Source organism: Mus pahari, chromosome 2 (genome assembly GCF_900095145.1).
Source record: "Mus pahari chromosome 2, PAHARI_EIJ_v1.1, whole genome shotgun sequence".
Taxonomy (NCBI): Eukaryota; Metazoa; Chordata; class Mammalia; order Rodentia; family Muridae; genus Mus; species Mus pahari.
The window spans coordinates 50,983,679-51,001,788 of record NC_034591.1 but is presented as its reverse complement, the minus strand read 5'-3'; the positions used below and the strand labels follow the sequence as shown (position 1 = coordinate 51,001,788).

At 37.1% G+C, this 18,110-nt stretch overlaps 1 protein-coding gene across 1 annotated transcript in view; it reads right to left on the bottom strand.

Moving 5' to 3' along the window:
- Positions 1–18,110, bottom strand: part of Mkln1 (muskelin 1) — a 109,882-nt gene that overhangs the window by 13,161 nt on the left and 78,611 nt on the right. The window contains exons 13-16 of the mRNA XM_021191194.2: positions 15,313–15,442; positions 5,486–5,633; positions 4,447–4,561; positions 2,088–2,227 (exon numbers count right to left, since the gene is read on the bottom strand). Coding sequence (XP_021046853.1) covers positions 2,088–2,227; positions 4,447–4,561; positions 5,486–5,633; positions 15,313–15,442 — 533 coding nt within the window. The remainder of the gene's footprint in view (positions 1–2,087; positions 2,228–4,446; positions 4,562–5,485; positions 5,634–15,312; positions 15,443–18,110) is intronic.

Here is an 18,110-nt window from a genome sequence, read left to right as displayed (position 1 = left end):
AGGAAGGAAGGAAGGAAGGAAGGAAGGAAGGAAGGAAGGAAGGAAGGAAGGAAGGAAATTCTAAGAAGACAAAGTATGCAGGGTCCTTTTCTAACAGTAGACATTAGCTACTGGAACAAATGCCAAAAGCAACCATCAGAGACGCCTGAGCTGGCATGTGCTGTGTTACTGTATTACTATATCCACTATTACTCTAAGAGTGCAGGAATGGTGGGCCTTTACTCTACAGTCTGTCTCAAGACTTCAGTGGTTAAGTTCTGAGATGAGTCAGTGGTTCCTTCCCCACAGAAGCAAATGGCTGGTCATAAACTTGTTGTCTTTCCATTTCAGTTACTTTATTAATTGATCTGATACTCTTAGGTTTGGTAGTCTTCTACCACACATTTAAAAGTTTACAGGATCCGGGACTGGAGCAATGGCTCAGCAGTTAAAAGCACTGGCAGCTCTTCCAGAGGATCTGAGTTCAATTCCCAGCAACCACATGGCAGCTCTCAATTCTAGTTCCAGTGGCTCCAACGCCCTCATAGACATGCAGGCAGGCAAAGCACCAATGCACATAAAATATGAATAAGTAAATCATTTAAAAGAGGAAAGGGATAAAAAAGAAACAGCATGCCATTAAAAAAAAGCTGGTGGGTTTGAGAGTGGGACTGGGAGGAGGGGGCCAGGGGGCTATGATTGGGATGCAAGTGAGTAAATAGATAATCCATTTTCATTCTCTTTATGACTTGACTACACATTTCTTCTTAAAAACTATGATCCTACCTGCCCATCAAAAGTGTTCTATTTGGATAGTGGAGGCACATGCCTTTTATCCTAACACTTGGGCAGCAGAGGCAGGCAGATCTCTGTGAGCTCAAGGCCAGCCTGGTCTACAGAGTGAGTCCCAAGCCAGTAAGGGCCACACAGAGAAACCCAGTCTCAGGGGTGGGGAGTGAGGGGGTGTTATAGTTGCTATTTTGCAATGCTAAGAACCAAAGCTAGGGCTAGGAAACGTATTCTACCATTGAGCTATATCCCTGACCCAGAATATCTTTAAAGAAGAAAAATAAATGATAACAATTTAAAAAATTTAGGCTGGCATGATTGTGTTAAATGAATGACCTATTATGTATTTCTAGAAGAAATAAAAAGTAACTTTCTGGAGAATACTTTGAAACCCATCATTTATATCACTTTTTGGAATATAATTTATAATAATATTACAGCATTACCTATGACATCTAGTAAGCTGATGTAACCCAAAGATTCTAATAAAAGGATACTAGTCATTTCATATAAAACAGAATGCCATACAGCATGACATGATTGGCACTTGTTAGCATACTAACACTGTTTATGGTATTTCACTCACTCATTGACTCAAGAGAGTAGGACTCCTAATTTTCAGTTAGATAAAGTCTATTTTCAATAGTTTTCAATATTTTCTGAGTTCAATTCCCACATAGTGGCTCATAACCGTCTGTAATGGAATCTGATGCCCTCTTCTGGTGTGTCTGAAGACAGCCACAGTGTACTCATAAAATAAATAAATAAAAATCTTAAAAAATATTTACTTATTCTTTTTGCTAGTATTGAGCTCACATAGCTCCTCCTGACTTTGCTTGCTAAGTGCTGAGATTAAAGGCTTGGTAGGTGGAAAGTTAAAGTTAGCTTTTAAAAGACTTCTGATGAAACCCAGAGAAGTGATTCAAGCCTGATGTTATTTTTTCTATTAACACTTACAAAATTTCACTTGCTTTTTAAAAAATTAACACCTGTATGCATCCTTACTTTGTATCTTCCTTTGAAAGAAGAAAGCAAAAGGGAAAAACAGACATTTGTAAACCCAGTATGTTTACAGCACTCAACTACCTGCATCCAACAGCTACCAAGAGTAGCTAGCAATGCTAATTAAAGACTTTTAGGTAAAAAGAAATGCTTTTCAGACAGAGAAATTCTTTTCACATGTAGCTTTGGCTATTCTGGAACTTACTATGTAGATCATGCAGGCCTTGAACTCAGAGACCTCTGTCTGCCTCTGCCTCCTGCGTGCTAGTATTAAAGGTGTAAGCTACCACGCCCAGCTTGGTAAATTATATTTATACCTGTGTTTTCTTATGAGGTACTTGCAATGCCTCAGTAAGTAGTCTTTTGAAGGTCTGCACAACTTCAGTGACCAGAAGTCATCTAGTCTCATCTTTGGGGAGCAAGATTTTCCTGGATTTCCACCAAATAAATAATGAACCTATAAAAAAACAAAAACAAAACAAAACAAAAAAACCACTCACAGACAACAAACCAGAATTTAAAGAACACATACACACTCAAAAGACTACAAAGGCCATAATGAAATTTCTTTTACCAGGAGTGCATAATAGTTAACTCTCTTTGCCTTATTCATTTGACAATCTTTTAAACTGATACATTGTTACCAAATGTTTCTCATGATTTTTTTTTTCCATTTTCATTTTACTCTATAGCATTTTCCTAACCTAGGTTTGTATTAAAATCATACTATCATAATTACAACCATAATAGAAGGTAATAACAAAAGCAATGTAGGAATAAGCTAATACAACATAGTTCTTAGAGAACTACAAATAAAAGGGTTATCCAGTTAATTGTTGATCAAACTAGAAAATAGTATTTTAAAATAATTCTGACACAATATTTAATAAAATCATTGAAGATCAAGAGAATAAAAAACTTTAATATCTTACTTTGCTTTACCTTGAATGACAACTAGTGAATGATACTTAAAACTTTCAGAATATTATTCCATTATTCAATTACTACTAAACAAGAAATGTAAAAGAATTCTAGTAGTGATTTCAGAGTAATTTTAATGTTATTCTAAACTTACATTAAATATTAAAACATTTCCTTGAAAAAGATGAACACATTTGTATGTCTTAGCTTAGCATGTATGAGATATTACAAAATAATTATTATTTTTAGCCTATTAAATGAAAATTCTTAGTTAACCTCTTAAGTTGGAAAACTTTGGAGTAAGAGCTTGTATTCCTTCTCATGCTATTGTTTATCTGGTTTTAAGTTATATTGCACAGATATTAAAAGTTCATCTATAGTTGAAACACAAAAGTAAATTTCAAGATATCTGAGTCCAGGCACTAAATTACACATCAAATTTGAGTGAAAAATAGTTACAGGAATTATTTTTATAATGCTGGTAGATAAAGGTTACTTATACCAGAAATAGATAGATGAAATGATTTCTTATATAATTGAAAAAGCTAATGCGTGCTCCTTTTCAAAAGGCAAAAAGTGTATTTTATACTTGGCTATTGTAATGGCTGAAATTTGCTTGGCCCAGGGAATGGCAATATTAGGAGGTGTGGCCTTGTTGGAGTAGGTGTGTCACTGTGGGTGTGGCCTTGAAGACCCTCATTCTAGTTGCCTAGAACTCATTTTTCTCCAATAGGCCTTCATATGAAGACATAGAACCCTGAGCTCTGCCTGCACCATGCCTGCCTGGATGCTGCCATGCTCTCTCCCGCTTTGATGATAATGGACTGAACTCTGAACCTGTAAGCCAGACCCAATTAAATGTTCTTATAAGAGCTGCCTTGGTTATGGTGTTTGTTCATAGCAGTAAAATCCAAACTAAGACAAATATTCACAATATATATACAATGACAGGTTATTTATCTGTTCTGTAGAGTGATAAAGAAGCCAGTGATGATTTCAAAATAGGGAAAATGTTATGGTGCAAACCTGTAATCTCAACATTTGGGAGGCTAAGGCAAAAGAAGCTTGAGTTTGAGACCAGCCTAGGCTACTTAGTGAAACCCTGTTCCAGAGTGGGGTAGAAAAATACAAATAACATAAGATAAGAAGTGCCAAGAATTATGGACCATACAAAAGGTATATTCTTTTCAGGATTTTAGGAAAAACTGGGGCTAGCAGGATAGTGCTGTAATCCTAGCTATTTGGGAAGTTGAGGCAGGGGGAGTCTAAGCTTTGCTTGAGCTACAGAGAGTTCAAGGCATCCTGGGCAATTTTCCCAGTTCAAAATAAAAGTAAAAACGCGGGACACAGGTATATGTGCTGTGCTTGCTTAGCATGTGCAAGGCCCTAAAGTCAATCCCTATTGTGTTGGGGGGGCTGTTAAAAAATAATATTAAATGCCTGCTATACATTCTATTAAATGCCTGCCTCTGTATTAAAACTTTTCATTCAAATGCATTTAAAAAAAATCAGAAGCTGGGCGGTGGTGGCACGCCTTTAATCCCAGCACTTGGGAGGCAGAGGCAGGCAGATTTCTGAGGACGGCCTGGTCTACAAAATGAGTTCCAGGACAGCCAGAGCTACACAGAGAAACCCTGTCTCAAAAAACCAAAAGAAAAAAAAAAGTATAAAAAAATAATCAGAAATAAGACCTATTCAGAGATACTTTCAGACTGCATTTCACTGAAAATGTACAGATCAAAGTGGTCAACATACCTTGTGTAACTCGTCATAAACGAGTTGATGGGCAAACCTTGGACATGGCTCTTCCTCCTGAAGACTTTTACTCAGATTATCTTTTGTAGCTTGATCATTCTTATAGACACAAGACCTAGAAGACACTGCCTTTAAGACGCTGTACTCTAGAGAATCACCAGCAGCCATACTGTTTATACAACAACAGCCAGTAAGTTAACTGCCATTGCCCAGACTATCAGCACAAACAAATGTGCACTTGTTTATATCAAAGTGCAAAGGCAGAAACTCTCATGAAAGGACACACACTAATTAGAACTAATTCTGATCTTTCAAAATAGCTTACTTCAGAACTACCTATCTTGTACTGGGAAACAGGAACTGTTCACACGAACAGACTGGTGTGGTGTTTTACTGTGTACTCACAGTAGAAGACTCAAGCACTCTTGCTCTGAATGCAAACAAAATGTCTTTCTCAGAAACAACAGCTTTCAGTTACCAAGCATACTGCCACAGAAAACAGAGCTGTTCTTGGAAGTGTCTCTGTTCTGTCGCTGAGTACAAGAGCTGGATCTTCTGCAACTGTGTTTCCCCAGCAAAACATGTAGCGTCTGTTCAGCCAGATGCTTAATGCTAAGTCAAACCTATTCCTTCATCAGCATTAAGATATGGAGATGTTTACAGAACATTAGTTTCAACTTTACCTCCAGAAAAGGAAGTGACCAGAGTAAAGTGGGCAGAGTAAAACCCGACTCCTTTGATGATGCTGTACACACAAGTACAGCATGCAAATGATTTTATTTACAATACTCATTTCTTTAAAGTACTAATATTTTAGGCCAGGTGGGCTAGCTCACACCTATAATATCAGGTAGAAGCAAGAGAATTGTGAGTCCAAGGCCAGCTAGGGCTATATAATAAGTTTGTCTCAAAATGTATAACAAAAATTTAGTACTCTTTCAATATCACAAATTAGAGCAAGCTTCTTACTCCTCTCATTTTGAAATAAACCAGCTTCATTATGTATCTCTGGGACTGCAGCACAGACAAGAGTCCTTACCAGCTATTCCTCACAATGTCATAAATCCAGAATGAATTTCTGACATTCTCTTCCCTCTTTTCTTTGTCTTTGCTAAGTCCGGATAAGACATGTATTTCATTCAGTTCTGGATCAATAGTTGCTCTCTGTGTGAATCCGGTCATTGGAACTAAAAAATGAAAGCAATACTTTCATTTTAAGATGGCAATATTCACAATAAACAGCAGACTAGAACTAACTCATTATGTATCTTTAATTTGCTCTATATGCCCACTGTATTTCTCTTTTAACATACCTCACTGTCATTTGAATTAAACAAAAGACATTGTTACAGCCTTCCTCTTGCTCTAGAATGTAACTGACATAAAGGCAGAGGTTGCTTTCTTCACTACTTGCTCTCAGTGTCAAAGGTAGAACATATACACAACGCACAAGTGAGTTCCAGGACAGCCAGGGTTATACAGAGAAACCCAAAAACAAAAACAAAAATAAAAAAACAAAAAAACCCTACAAAAACATACACAACGCACACATACACAGAAAGCAGGAGGGGAGAAGAGGGGAGAAGAGGAGAGGGAGGGAGGGAAGAGGAAGCACACAAGTGAGTTTGTACATAAGAGTGAGCAGAACAAGAGTGAAAATGATTTATAAAAATGGAAAGGTAACCCACAGAATGGGAACAATGATGTGCAAGTCATAGACCTAAAAGGCCCGTGTCCAGGGTAAAGAACTGATAACTCATTCTTAATTTTCTTTCTTTCTTTCTTTCTTTTTTTTTTTTTTTTTTTTTTTTTTGGTTTTTTGAGACTAGCTGGGACTAGCTTATAGGTTCAGAGGTTCAGTCCATTATCATCAAGGTGGGAAGTATGGCAGTGTCCAGGCAGACATGGCACTGGAGGAGCTGAGATTCCTACATCCTCATCCAAAAGAAGGCAGACAGACTGTCTTCCAGGCAGCTAGGAAGATATCAAAGCCCAGTCCCACAGTGACACACTTCCTCTGATAAGGCCACACCTCCGAAAAGTGCCACTTCCTGGGCCAAGCATATTCAAACCACCACACTCTCATTTTTACTTCTCTTAGGTTGAATTTGGATAAAGAAGTTAGCAGACTATGTTAGTTTACTACTTTGATAATATTTTGTACTGTAACATCCTATATTGTTTGAATATTGTTTTATTAATTACATGTACCACTTTTATAATAATAAACTAAAAACTGGACTGAATAAAAACAGCATTATCAAAATTCCAAAAGACACAAAGGTCAAAAAAAGCAAAAGAACATTTCACCCTAACATGCCATAACTATTAATCTGGTCATGTATATTATTATTCCCAAGAAAAAACAAGGCTATTTTCTCACTTTAGTAGTTTTTAATAGATGGCAGAGATGCTGAGCAAGGGGGTGGGGTTGTGCAACACGGGAGACTTAAAACACGTGTGATTTTAAATGCTTTTCAATTCAGCTGCTTTTAGTAAGCTTAACCAAATAAATGCCAGAAATTTAACCAGTCTTTACAAACTGACCCGCAGAAAGAAATGAATCACGCAGATCAGTACATTAAATCACAAGTTAATGCCACATACATTCTGAATACATGCTTGCCTGAGACCACAAGTTAATCCAGAACATATTCTGAATGCATGCTTGTCTGAGACCACAAATTAATCCTGCACACATACTGAATATATAGTTGTCTGATGCCTCAATTTAAACATGAACACATTCTAAATTCATACTTGTCTGAGATCATAAGTTAACCATGCACACATTCTGAATACATACTTGTTTGAGAAAACAGTAGCATTTATGCAGTCGGTTATTTATGGTTTGTTTAAAAAAATTGTGATAATTCTTCACTTTTCCTACTTTTTGTAGGAAAAAAGTACAAGAGGGGAAGTAAGAAATCATGACAGTCTATTAGTTGCTTTTCCCCTTCCTTCGTTTGACCACATGATAAGCAGTGATGCCAGAATTTTTACTTAGAAGAAAACCTTAGAAAGGTGACAAAGAAACTAATATTTTTGAAGACCTTTCAATTTCTGAGGAAATTTATGTTATTACATTAATTAATAAATTAATCTCATCTCTATTTTGCTTCCAAAGTACATATTCATTAACTTCTATACCTAAGATGTAGACAAAGAACAAATGGAGAGCTTCTAAAGAAACATGAAACGACAACAACAGCTCTCCATGGGTTATTTGGTAGAATACTTTTAAACCCCAAACACAGAAAAACCCGAGTAGTTAATTAACTCATACCAGTCTCCAGGGGTGTCTTAGCACACTGACAACATCATGGTGCTATGTTCACATCTCTGCAGAGTTCCTGGCCTGCACCTCTTTTCTTAAAGTTGCCAGCTGTAGCTCTAAGTGTCACGCACTTTCATAGAGCATCCAAGAGATGGAGAACACTCCCTTAGCGCCTCTCTACGGTCATGAGAAAGGATGTTTTCCTAAATGCCTTTTAATGCTTTGCTATGCCTGACTAGCAAGACCTGAGTCACACCCAAGAGGCAAAATGAAAGGACCTTTGAAAGGATAACTACTGGCTTGAATTAGCTATGATTTCTCCCCTGGGACTGGGTAACTGTCATTAAACAAAATTATGATCTAGCTAAATGGTAAGATTTATTTTACTATGTGGTGCATTCTCAAGTGAGGGTCTAGAAAAGGATATGATAGAGTAAAAGGTCAGTAATTGTGTGATAATTTTTTTTTTTTTAGGAAAATCACAGCATACTGTCAAAGTATTAACCTTTGAATATTTATAAATTTAAAATAAACCCAATTTAAAAAAAGAAAATTATGGTCAAGATTTAAAAAAGGAGGTGGGGGAGACAGTGGCTCCTTGGTAGGCAACAACAGTGTTGTCATCTTCTTTTAAACAAAAATGTCCATTTTCTTTTATGTATATACATTTGTACACATGTATGTTTGTACATATGGCATGTATCCAATCTCTAGCACTGCACAGATTAGGTGTTATGGTGCATGCATGTAATGTCAAGGCAAAAGTTCAAGCTACATAGCCAGCTAGAGGCTAGTCAGGGATGCATGAGACCCTGCCTCAAAAATGATACAAGAAAAAATTATCATTCCAACCAGTATTTCATAGTAAGAATAACAAGACGTGATTAGAGTCTCTGTACTGCCCAACGTGGTCTCAATAGCTGGCATAAGAGGGTCAAAACCAAAGCAACTTCTTCCATCTTTGTTTTCTTCAATGTCAATAGCATAATAAATACATTCCTATGGACAATTTTAAAGTATGATTTTGGTTTAAGGTTTTCAGGAAAATAAACTGATGTGTTAACTCACACAACCCTTGTATGAGAGAAAAGAGAGTAAAATCTAATACAGTGCCAGAGAAAAATGACATTTTCTGCTCAGCTGGCCCAATCCTCTCATTTTCAGATGACTTATTAGGTCCAGAGATGTTACACAAGGTACTAATGTTGAAGACTCAGACCAAGTCTTTTGATTTAATTTACCAAACACATTAATCTGCTGCAAGAGAACACAACTGAATAGAGAAGGGCAAGTATGAACGTCAGAGGAGACAGGACGTAAGAAACAAAGCAAGGAAACAGCAAGCTTCCACAGTAGGACGAGAGCGCTTTCCTAGGACCTCTTTCCACCAGTGCTTGATTGCGTCTGCAATATGGGAAGGTTGCACTTGGGCAACATGCACATTCCTGACCTCAACCAAGCAGAGGCAGCACTCTACCACAGCCTACAGCTACCTCTAAAGCTGTGTGTCTCACAAACCGTCTAGGCATAACTCACAACTGCTGCTAAATACACAGGTTACATGTAAGAAATACACCAAAACGCTTGTGTTCAGGGTTACAACAAAGGCAATTTAGAAGTAAATCCAACTTCTAGTATATTTAATTTTTATGTTAAACACAATGTTAATAAAACTTAAAAAAAAATCCCTTCTTTCTAAGCTACAGCCATCCACCAATTTAAATTATAATTTTCTTCTAAGGGAAGTGCAAAAGTGTTATATACAAGTTAAAAAACAAGAGTTGAATCAAATTAGAAAACAAAAATAGTTGAAGGTGTTTTAGATCCTGATGCTGAATCTGAGAAAATACATTTAAATAATTATAAAGAACACTGGTTGAAGATCTTAGAGTATTTGACACACAGAAAGCATTAATAAAGAGAAGCTATTTTGCTATATCACCTCTAACTGGGGATCTCAATAGTTAAAAAACTTGTTCTATAATTTCAAACAGTACAATATAAAACTCACATTGTAAATGCAGTTTTAATCAAAGCAGCCACATGAGTGAAGCACAAACATGTAATTATATATTAAGTCCATCTCAAATTACAGTAATTAACTGAAATACAAAAGCTTCAGAAAAACAGCTAATAAACACTCCAGTGGCTTAGTACATCACAAAACATCTACATAATGGGTAAAAGTGGTGTTTTCTAGGAACACTGGACAATGTGGGAATTTAAAGTGTTCCACTTCATTACTAAAAACTTTTTTCTTACATAGTAGTGCTCTAATGAGATAAAATATAAAATTTAAGTGTACACTGGTTAAAGTGAAGTAAGAATAATTCTACGCAAACACAGTACAACATGCCATTCTTCCTGATATGAGGTTTTCTGAACTATCTAACTTTGTACATTATATTTTACCATGAGATTTAGGGTATGTAAGAGTTTTAATGCTTTTACAGAAATTCAGAGTTTTCCAAAGCTTCTGGAATGCAGAGTCAAGGCTGCCCCTTGACCATGTTAGCCATTAAGGATAGAACCATATGCTTCAATTCCTAGCCTGTCTTCAAGAACTGGAAAAGAATTTCAAAAGACCAAAATCTACAAGGCAAGATCTGAGGAGTGGAAGTAAGACGGGAAACCAGGGGACAGCATGGCAGAAGGGTCAGAGGCAAGAGCAATGGTATGCCTAAGGCACTAGTCAGTGCTAATGGAGTTAGCAGTGCAGGAAGAGAGCAGCAAGGAGAGGGCTGGGAAGCTGAGCCATAGACCCTGATGCAGTCAGGCTATCTAAAACAAAAGAGTCCTCTAATCCCAATTAGCTCCAATCAAAAAGTCAGATCAGCTTACTTCTTTACCTTCTCCATTCACAAAGCGCTGTATGAAGACAGAGCCTATATTCACAACTCTTAGTCCTACTGTCTAGCTTGTTGTTTGGAACCTGTAAGTGGCCAGAAACCATTTATATATTAAATGTTCGGCCCAAGGCTCTGTCCTTTGTAAGTAATGCAGCAGAGAACGGCAGGGAAGAGCTGAAGCACGTGATGTGGGGAGAAGATGACTAGCTACAGAAGGCAAATAGGTGATACAGCCCAAACTCATAAAGTGTCAATGGGGAGAGGCAGGCTGCAGCACTGAGGTGACCGGATAGTGACTGGATGAACCAATGTTACCTGATGGTAGCGACTGCATCACTGGAGAAAACGAAGATACCCAACAAGACCAGCCAAACTAGAGGATTAGATCACCTCAGCTAACACAGAGGCTGTGCACAAGGCCCCCTCTTTCTTCAACTATAACCCTGGTAATTTACAAGTCCAGACGCACACTCTAAGACATCGGGTAAGGCTACCTAAGAACCAAAATAGAACGCTGAGAGCTCGAACTGGGGTTCTCAATCCCCACCAGGTACCATTCTTTAAGAAAGTAAAAGAAAAGGGGGGTGGGGACAAAAAGGGAAGGCATAAGAAAGGGAGCAGGAAAGGAGGGGCAAAAGGAAAGGGGGAAGGAGAGGAAGGAGCAGGTTAGATGGAGGCAGACCAAACCAGCCAACCAAACAAACAAACACACGCATACACAAAACAAAACAAACCAAAACAAAGCCCCAAAGCCAAACAGAGAAGTAAAAAATTAATTTCAGTTTAACTCTGATAGATCAATTGAGTCTGTGTGTTCTTCAATTCCAAGCATAACTTCAAGTTTTAGGTGGGCACATTTACCAGCTAGTTCAAACCATATGTTCAACTCTGCCAGAAAAGTTCTCAGCAAAACACTGAAGACACAATATTCTAGTTTGGAGCTTTTTGAGCAATGAAATTCTTAGGATTATTGTAAAAATCAGCCACTTTGAAAATGTATACTTAACAGTGATATCCTCAAAAGAACTCTGACCTAGACCCAGAAATGAAATCTTACAATAACTTATTTAGGAGGAAGAAAAATCATTGTTGGGTGGTTCTAATTCTCTCCTTCTCATTTTCAGTCATAAAGATTCCCTCATCACAGATGCTTTCCCAAACTACTGTATCTTAAGGGTGCCTCTCTCACGCTACTCATTAGCAAAGCATCCAACTTCTTTTCTTCACAGTACCAAGGATACAACTGCAGCCAGTCTTCACTGGAATATGAACTTCTTGAGTTAGCTTATTCCCTGGGGTCCTCATGTAGATCCTTAGTGCTTAAAACAATCTTTGGTAAATGGAAGTCAATGAACTATTTAAGGAGAGAGGGTCTAAAAAAACCTTAAATGCTAGTAAACGATCAACAAATGCTATTAAATTAATGAATGGATATGCGTGTTTTGTGTGGTTAATTCCCTGTAACTCAAATAAAAATTAAACAATGAGCAGCAAAATGTAATTCTAATTTTGAAAGAGTTGACAACTGCAGTAATTAGTAAATGAGACAACTTGCCTTTCTGTTACTTTAAGTTCACAGCAATAAAACTATAATAAAAGAAAAATCATCACAAAAAAAAAATCTATGTAAAATTTAAAATGTCAGAAAACAAAACTGGATACAAACACCCTTTTAAAAGATCAGGAGGTGATGCATCAAAATGTTAATAGATTATCTCTGAATAGTTGGATTGCTTTGTATTATTCTAGGTTCTGTTGTTGTTATTGTTTTAGAATCTCAACCATGAGATTATTACCTTTGTAGTTACAACAAAAAAGGCACAAAATAAGTGCCACAATTTGGTAGTCATAACTGATTAAAGATAACAACGTTACAAATGACTACACAATTGTTACAAATTTAAATGTTTTCAGATTATAACCATTAAATTTATTACAATAAAAAGTTTTTTAAAGTAGCTTTGTTTCCACTATTATTATGCTGTGACACTTTTTTTTTTTTCCAGTTTTGGGAATTAGTGCAGTACAGTGAAATCTTCAATCTCGGCTCTATCACCATGTAGTTGAATTATGTTCAATGATTTATTAACCATATCAGAATCTTACCATCAATAAAAGATAATCTAGCATACAGTAAGGTCGAAATAACTTCAGCTGCTAGGGCTGGCATGAAGCTTAGTCCCTGAGCACATGCATGGGTACAATTAATTAATACAACTTTAAAAGCCTACTTTGATCTAGAACCCCTGTGCCCTACTGGAAATCCCCCTTTGTTTTTCTATGTTGGATTTTCTATTTTTCTCAGCTTCTACGTTTTCTCTTTTGATACTTATTGTTTTGTTAGTATATGAAGTATCTTCCTAAAAATTAGTAGATAAAAGTTCTACCGCTTTCCTATCTTGAGACAACTGCTATTTCCAACCCTGTTTGCTTCATACCCGAAACACATGCTTCCCCAGACTCTCCAGTGAACCCTGGTTTCACAGTTCTAGCCAATGAAATCTAAGCAGAATCCCACTGGGAGCTGTCAGGACAAATTTTGCATTCCCTGCCCGACGCCTTTTGAAGGAAAGGAAAGTCTGAAGTGCGTCTTGTAACTTGTCTCCAGATAGCTAATGCTTTTTGTTAAAGCCAGTGCAGCACAAGAGGGAACCTGGGGGCTGAATCACTGCATCAGTCCCTGATGGTCTACTCTGGACGTCTTGTTCTTAGAGAGATGATTCTGCAACTGTTTAAACTGCTAAGAGGTAGGTCTAGAGGGTAAACATGGATTTACCCAGTAGATCTAAAAATAACTTCTTCTCTTTTTTCTTCACCATTTTGGCTACAAAAATATCTCCAGTTTAGTAACTTTTCCAAGAATTTTCTTTATCTTGTAGTATCTAATGGCACTGAGAGTTTCTATGTCCTTCTAAGTCCTATTTCCTTGACTGCAACTCATTTTGTTCTAGGAGAGTTTAGGAGGTCCACTTTCTGACAGAATATAAAAATGCACCTTAATACACAATGATCTGCCTTAATGGCAAATGGACTTTTTGGTTTTCTGAAATTTAACTTTATTTTATTTTATTTTATTTTATTTTTAGAGGGCCATTTATAATCTGAAGATCAGTGTTTTGGGTCTGCAGAAATTTTCAAGTATTTATTGCTACACCTTCCATTTACTTTGTTCTTTACTGTTGGGAAAACTCTAGGGTTGCAGGTCTGTTGCCCTGGCCGTTGAATCAGAGACTAGGTTGTAAGACTGTCCATTTTACTGGTAGTCACAAAGAATAGAACACAGCAAACAAATCTCTAGCCTGAACTCCAGTAAGGAGGGTGTGAGTACAGATCCTGAGAGTCAAACGACTCCACATTTTCTCCTTTAGTGTTACGTTTTATTTAAAGAAAATAACTTTTCTTCTTCAAAATTTTTATTTATTTCAATTGGGTGTGAGTAGATAGGTTACTTGTCATACATTATGTCTGCAAGAAGTCAGAGGGTAACTTCTAGGACTCAGTTCTCCTTCCACCATGAGATCCAGGGAAAGAACTCAGACCATCCGGTGTACACCACAAGGGCTTTATCCACTGAGCCATCTCACTAGACCAGTCTTTTTCCTCTTCTATGTAAACAACTTTAATTAAAAGAGGGCTACTCTAACATAGTGCCCATAAATGACACCAACAACATATGTATTTGTGTGTGTGGATATGATGTGTGCATTTGGGGGGGGGTAATGTGTGGGGTGGTAAAGAGTTTGTGGGGGTTAAGGTGGGAGGGGTAAACTGTGTGTGGGTATGTGCGCGTGTGTTCGTGTGCACACGCATACATGTGCTTGTTGGTGCCTGTGGAGACTAGAGGTCAACACTGGATGTTTTCTTCTATTGTCCTCTCCCTTATGATTGTCCGAGACAGGGTCCCACTGAGGCAGCTAGACGGCTGAGGAAGCTCCGATGATCTGGCTGTTTCACTGCCCCAGCACAGGTGTTCCAGACACATACCACCGTGCCTAGCTTTTCAATGGGTGCTGGTGGTCTCACCTCGGTTCTCACGCTTGTGTAGCAGCATTTTACTGTCAGAGCTCCTTCCCAGCTCCAACACAGGTTCATTTCGTAAAAGTACCATCGATAAGAGAGTCCTTTTTCTATATGGCAGTTAAAATGAAAAACAAGCTGATCTAAATTCTAACTCCAGTGCCAAACTGGGCCTTAATCGAATCTACTCTTCTGGATATAGTATTCACGGGTAAAGCAATTACTGTATTGGTTAACTGTTAATTATCAAAATGAGACCTTTAAAAATAGTGTGTGCAATGTATTACTAATCATGCCAGGACAATGGACATGAACCTGGTTGGCAAAGAGCTACCTTATGACTAGGAGAGCCTGCTTAGATGATAAGCTTGCACATTTACCAGGCAGAGCAGCCATCCTCCACTGTGCTCCTGTCTCACCTAAAGTTTACTACAGTGAACACAGCAAGCAGACGGCATTGGAAAGCGCAGAATAGTTCTTCAGATGCTGCTTCTTCACAAAGCCTGTCCCCCAGGAATCACAGACACGCACGCTTACTTCAGAGATTCACACATTACAGTTTCCTTAAAATAAGTAATAGTAAATCACGTATTTTTAAACAGTTCTATTCCTTTAATTTAGAATTATTTCAATTAAAGTAGAGAAAGTCTGAAGGTTACAAAGAGAAGAAAATGGACATTAGTTTTCTATAATAAGCAGTTACAGCATAGGAAATATTCTTACCCATTCCAGAGTCTTTCTTGGTGCCATCTGAAATTATGTCTACATGATCAGAGTCCACATCATAACTAAAGAAATCATTCAAATAGGTCTTAGATCTCTGGCCACCAAACACATATAAGCAACGGTTTTTCTAAAATAAAAAGGAGAAAAGGGAGCTGTCATTTCTAGTGAAGCACTGAGAATGAGCCTTCACATTTTCCATCCCCACAAGAGGAGTCTCCCGAGTGATGCCACACATCACTGCTTTGCTCAGATGAAGAGAAAAGAGGCAGCTCTCTCCACACTACCACTGCTAAGGAATCCCACCAAAGCTGAATAGCAAGGCTGCTGCCTTTTGTATAACTATGAGAGCACATGTAAGAGTGAGCAAGGAAGCAAGAAATGTGTTTGGATAAATCAAAACAGAAGAAAGGATAGCTACCTATATGCAAGAAATCTAACTTCTTACACCTGGAATAAAAACCAGAGTTCTCTAAAAGTACCTTGGCTTATAGTTTTATTTTATAACCATATACATGTTTTATTAGAATATTAAACATAGAAACAAAAATGAAAAATCTATCTGTATATAAAGCTATGGCTTTATACATAGAATTCTAGTCATACTCAGAAAAATTGTACTTATTTTTAATTTAGTTTTCCATAACATACTCTTATAGTCTAAGTCCTAAATTAAAAATTCACCAGAAAGCAATTATTTTGGAAGCACAGTGAATTTGTTGTCAGCTTTGATAGGTGGAAATTTTCACAGATGAAACATACTGTAAAACACATGAAATAAGATTTTAACCATAAAAGATATACAAGTACAAAAATCAAAGGTCACTAAGCAAAAGAAAAAAAAATAACTTGTATTAGATTTATTAGCAAGAACTCATGATTTGCCCTTTTGCCAAAAAAAAATAAAATAAAATATGTAAATAAGGGTAAAGAAGCAGCTCCTAATAGCTAAAGACAGATTTAAAAAACAAAAACAAAACAAAAAATAATTGATTAAAAAAGACAGCATTTAATCTAAAATATGTATATAAAAATTCATGAGCTCATAATTGTGACACTTCTTAGGACTCCACTGGTTAACTCTGGAACCTGAATCCATTAACATGCAAATCGACAAAACAATCAGACATCCACCCATCTGCTTATATTAACTTGTTTTGAGACAGTCTTCCTATATAGCTCTGGCTGACCTAGAACTCACTGTGCAGGCCAGAGTGGCCTGAAACTGACAGATATTCCTACTGCCTCTGTTCATAATAAAGGCAAGCACTACCACACCCAACATTCACTTAGATTTTTTTTTAAGATAGGGTTTTTCTATGTGTTCCAGACTAGCCTTGAACTTGTGTGTAGCTCAGGTGCATGGTCAACATATCTTAAGTCTCCAACATGCTACAATCACAGGTGTGCATCATCAGGCCTGGCCCAAAAATTATATGAGTAACCAAACAATTCGTGACATAAGGATATTTTGTTGTTCTTTAATTCTAAAGTAGAATTATAGTTAATAAATGCAGAAGAAACAAGAACATCAGAAAAACCACCACTTTGTGATATCTAATGAACACTAGATGATGACTATCAATGGCTGCTGAAATCAATAGTAAAATATTACAAGAAATTTCATAAGTGATCAATTAAACTAAAATCTCCTAAACCTCTTGGTACACTTAAAAAACATTACAACTAGACATTAAGTGCCTGTTGATATTCTATAATCAGAGCATTGGTGACATGCTGATGTGTTTCCTCTTGGCTTTCCCCTGAAAGGGTAGCGAATACAGATCAAGCCTCCAGAAAGAAATAGCTAGCTTATAGAAAATATGATAGAGAAACATATTAAAAGACATAATGACAATATAATGAGTCAAATGAGGATGAGACACATGATAGACTATCAATGATTCTATTTCTTTTCTTTTCTTTTTTTTTTTTTAAAAAAGCAGGAGTAAGTAGTGTTTATATGGAGAAAATAAAGGCATAGGTACTGATAGGGATGGAGAGAAATGCAGTGCACCGATGTAATGGGATCCTGACCTCAACAAACCAATTCTGAAAAAATATCACTCGGTATCAGAACAACACAAATGCAGACTAGACACTATCAATGCACTGCTTTTGTTGTGGGTGGTATGACAATGGTTAACGCCATTTGAAAGTTTCTGACAGTCTGTCATACAGAATAGTATCATTTGTAGGTGCACTTGTCACAAAGTGTCAGCACAGGTCCTCATCCTGATGGCCCCAAAGTTCTTTAGGATTTTCAAATAACATATACATATACTCTTAGGTACTTTAAATAATCTCTACATTACTATATTTTTTAAAAAAGATTTACTTATTTATTTTATGTATGTGAGTACACTGTTGCCGTCCTCAGACATACCAGAAGAGAGCATCAGATTCCATTACAGATGGTTGTGAGCCACCATGTGGTTTCTGGGATTTGAACTCAGGATCTCTGGAAGAGCAGTCAGTACTCTTAACCACTGAGCATTCTCTCTAGCCCTTACATTACTTTTAATATTAAAATAAACTATAAATTATAGGACACGAGAGCAGTTTTTTAATAAATTTTTTTAAAAGTCTGTACATGTTCAGTAGAGACAAACTTTTTTTAAATATTTTTCAACCCATAGTTGTTTGAGCCTGTGGATGCACAACTCCCAGACATGAAGTGCCTGCTAAATAAGGACGTACTAGCTGAAGTCCTCCTGAGAATACTCCCCACACAACAAAATGTGATAAGCCCTAAAAATCACAAGGAATGGTGGGGCACGCCTTTCATCCCAGCACTT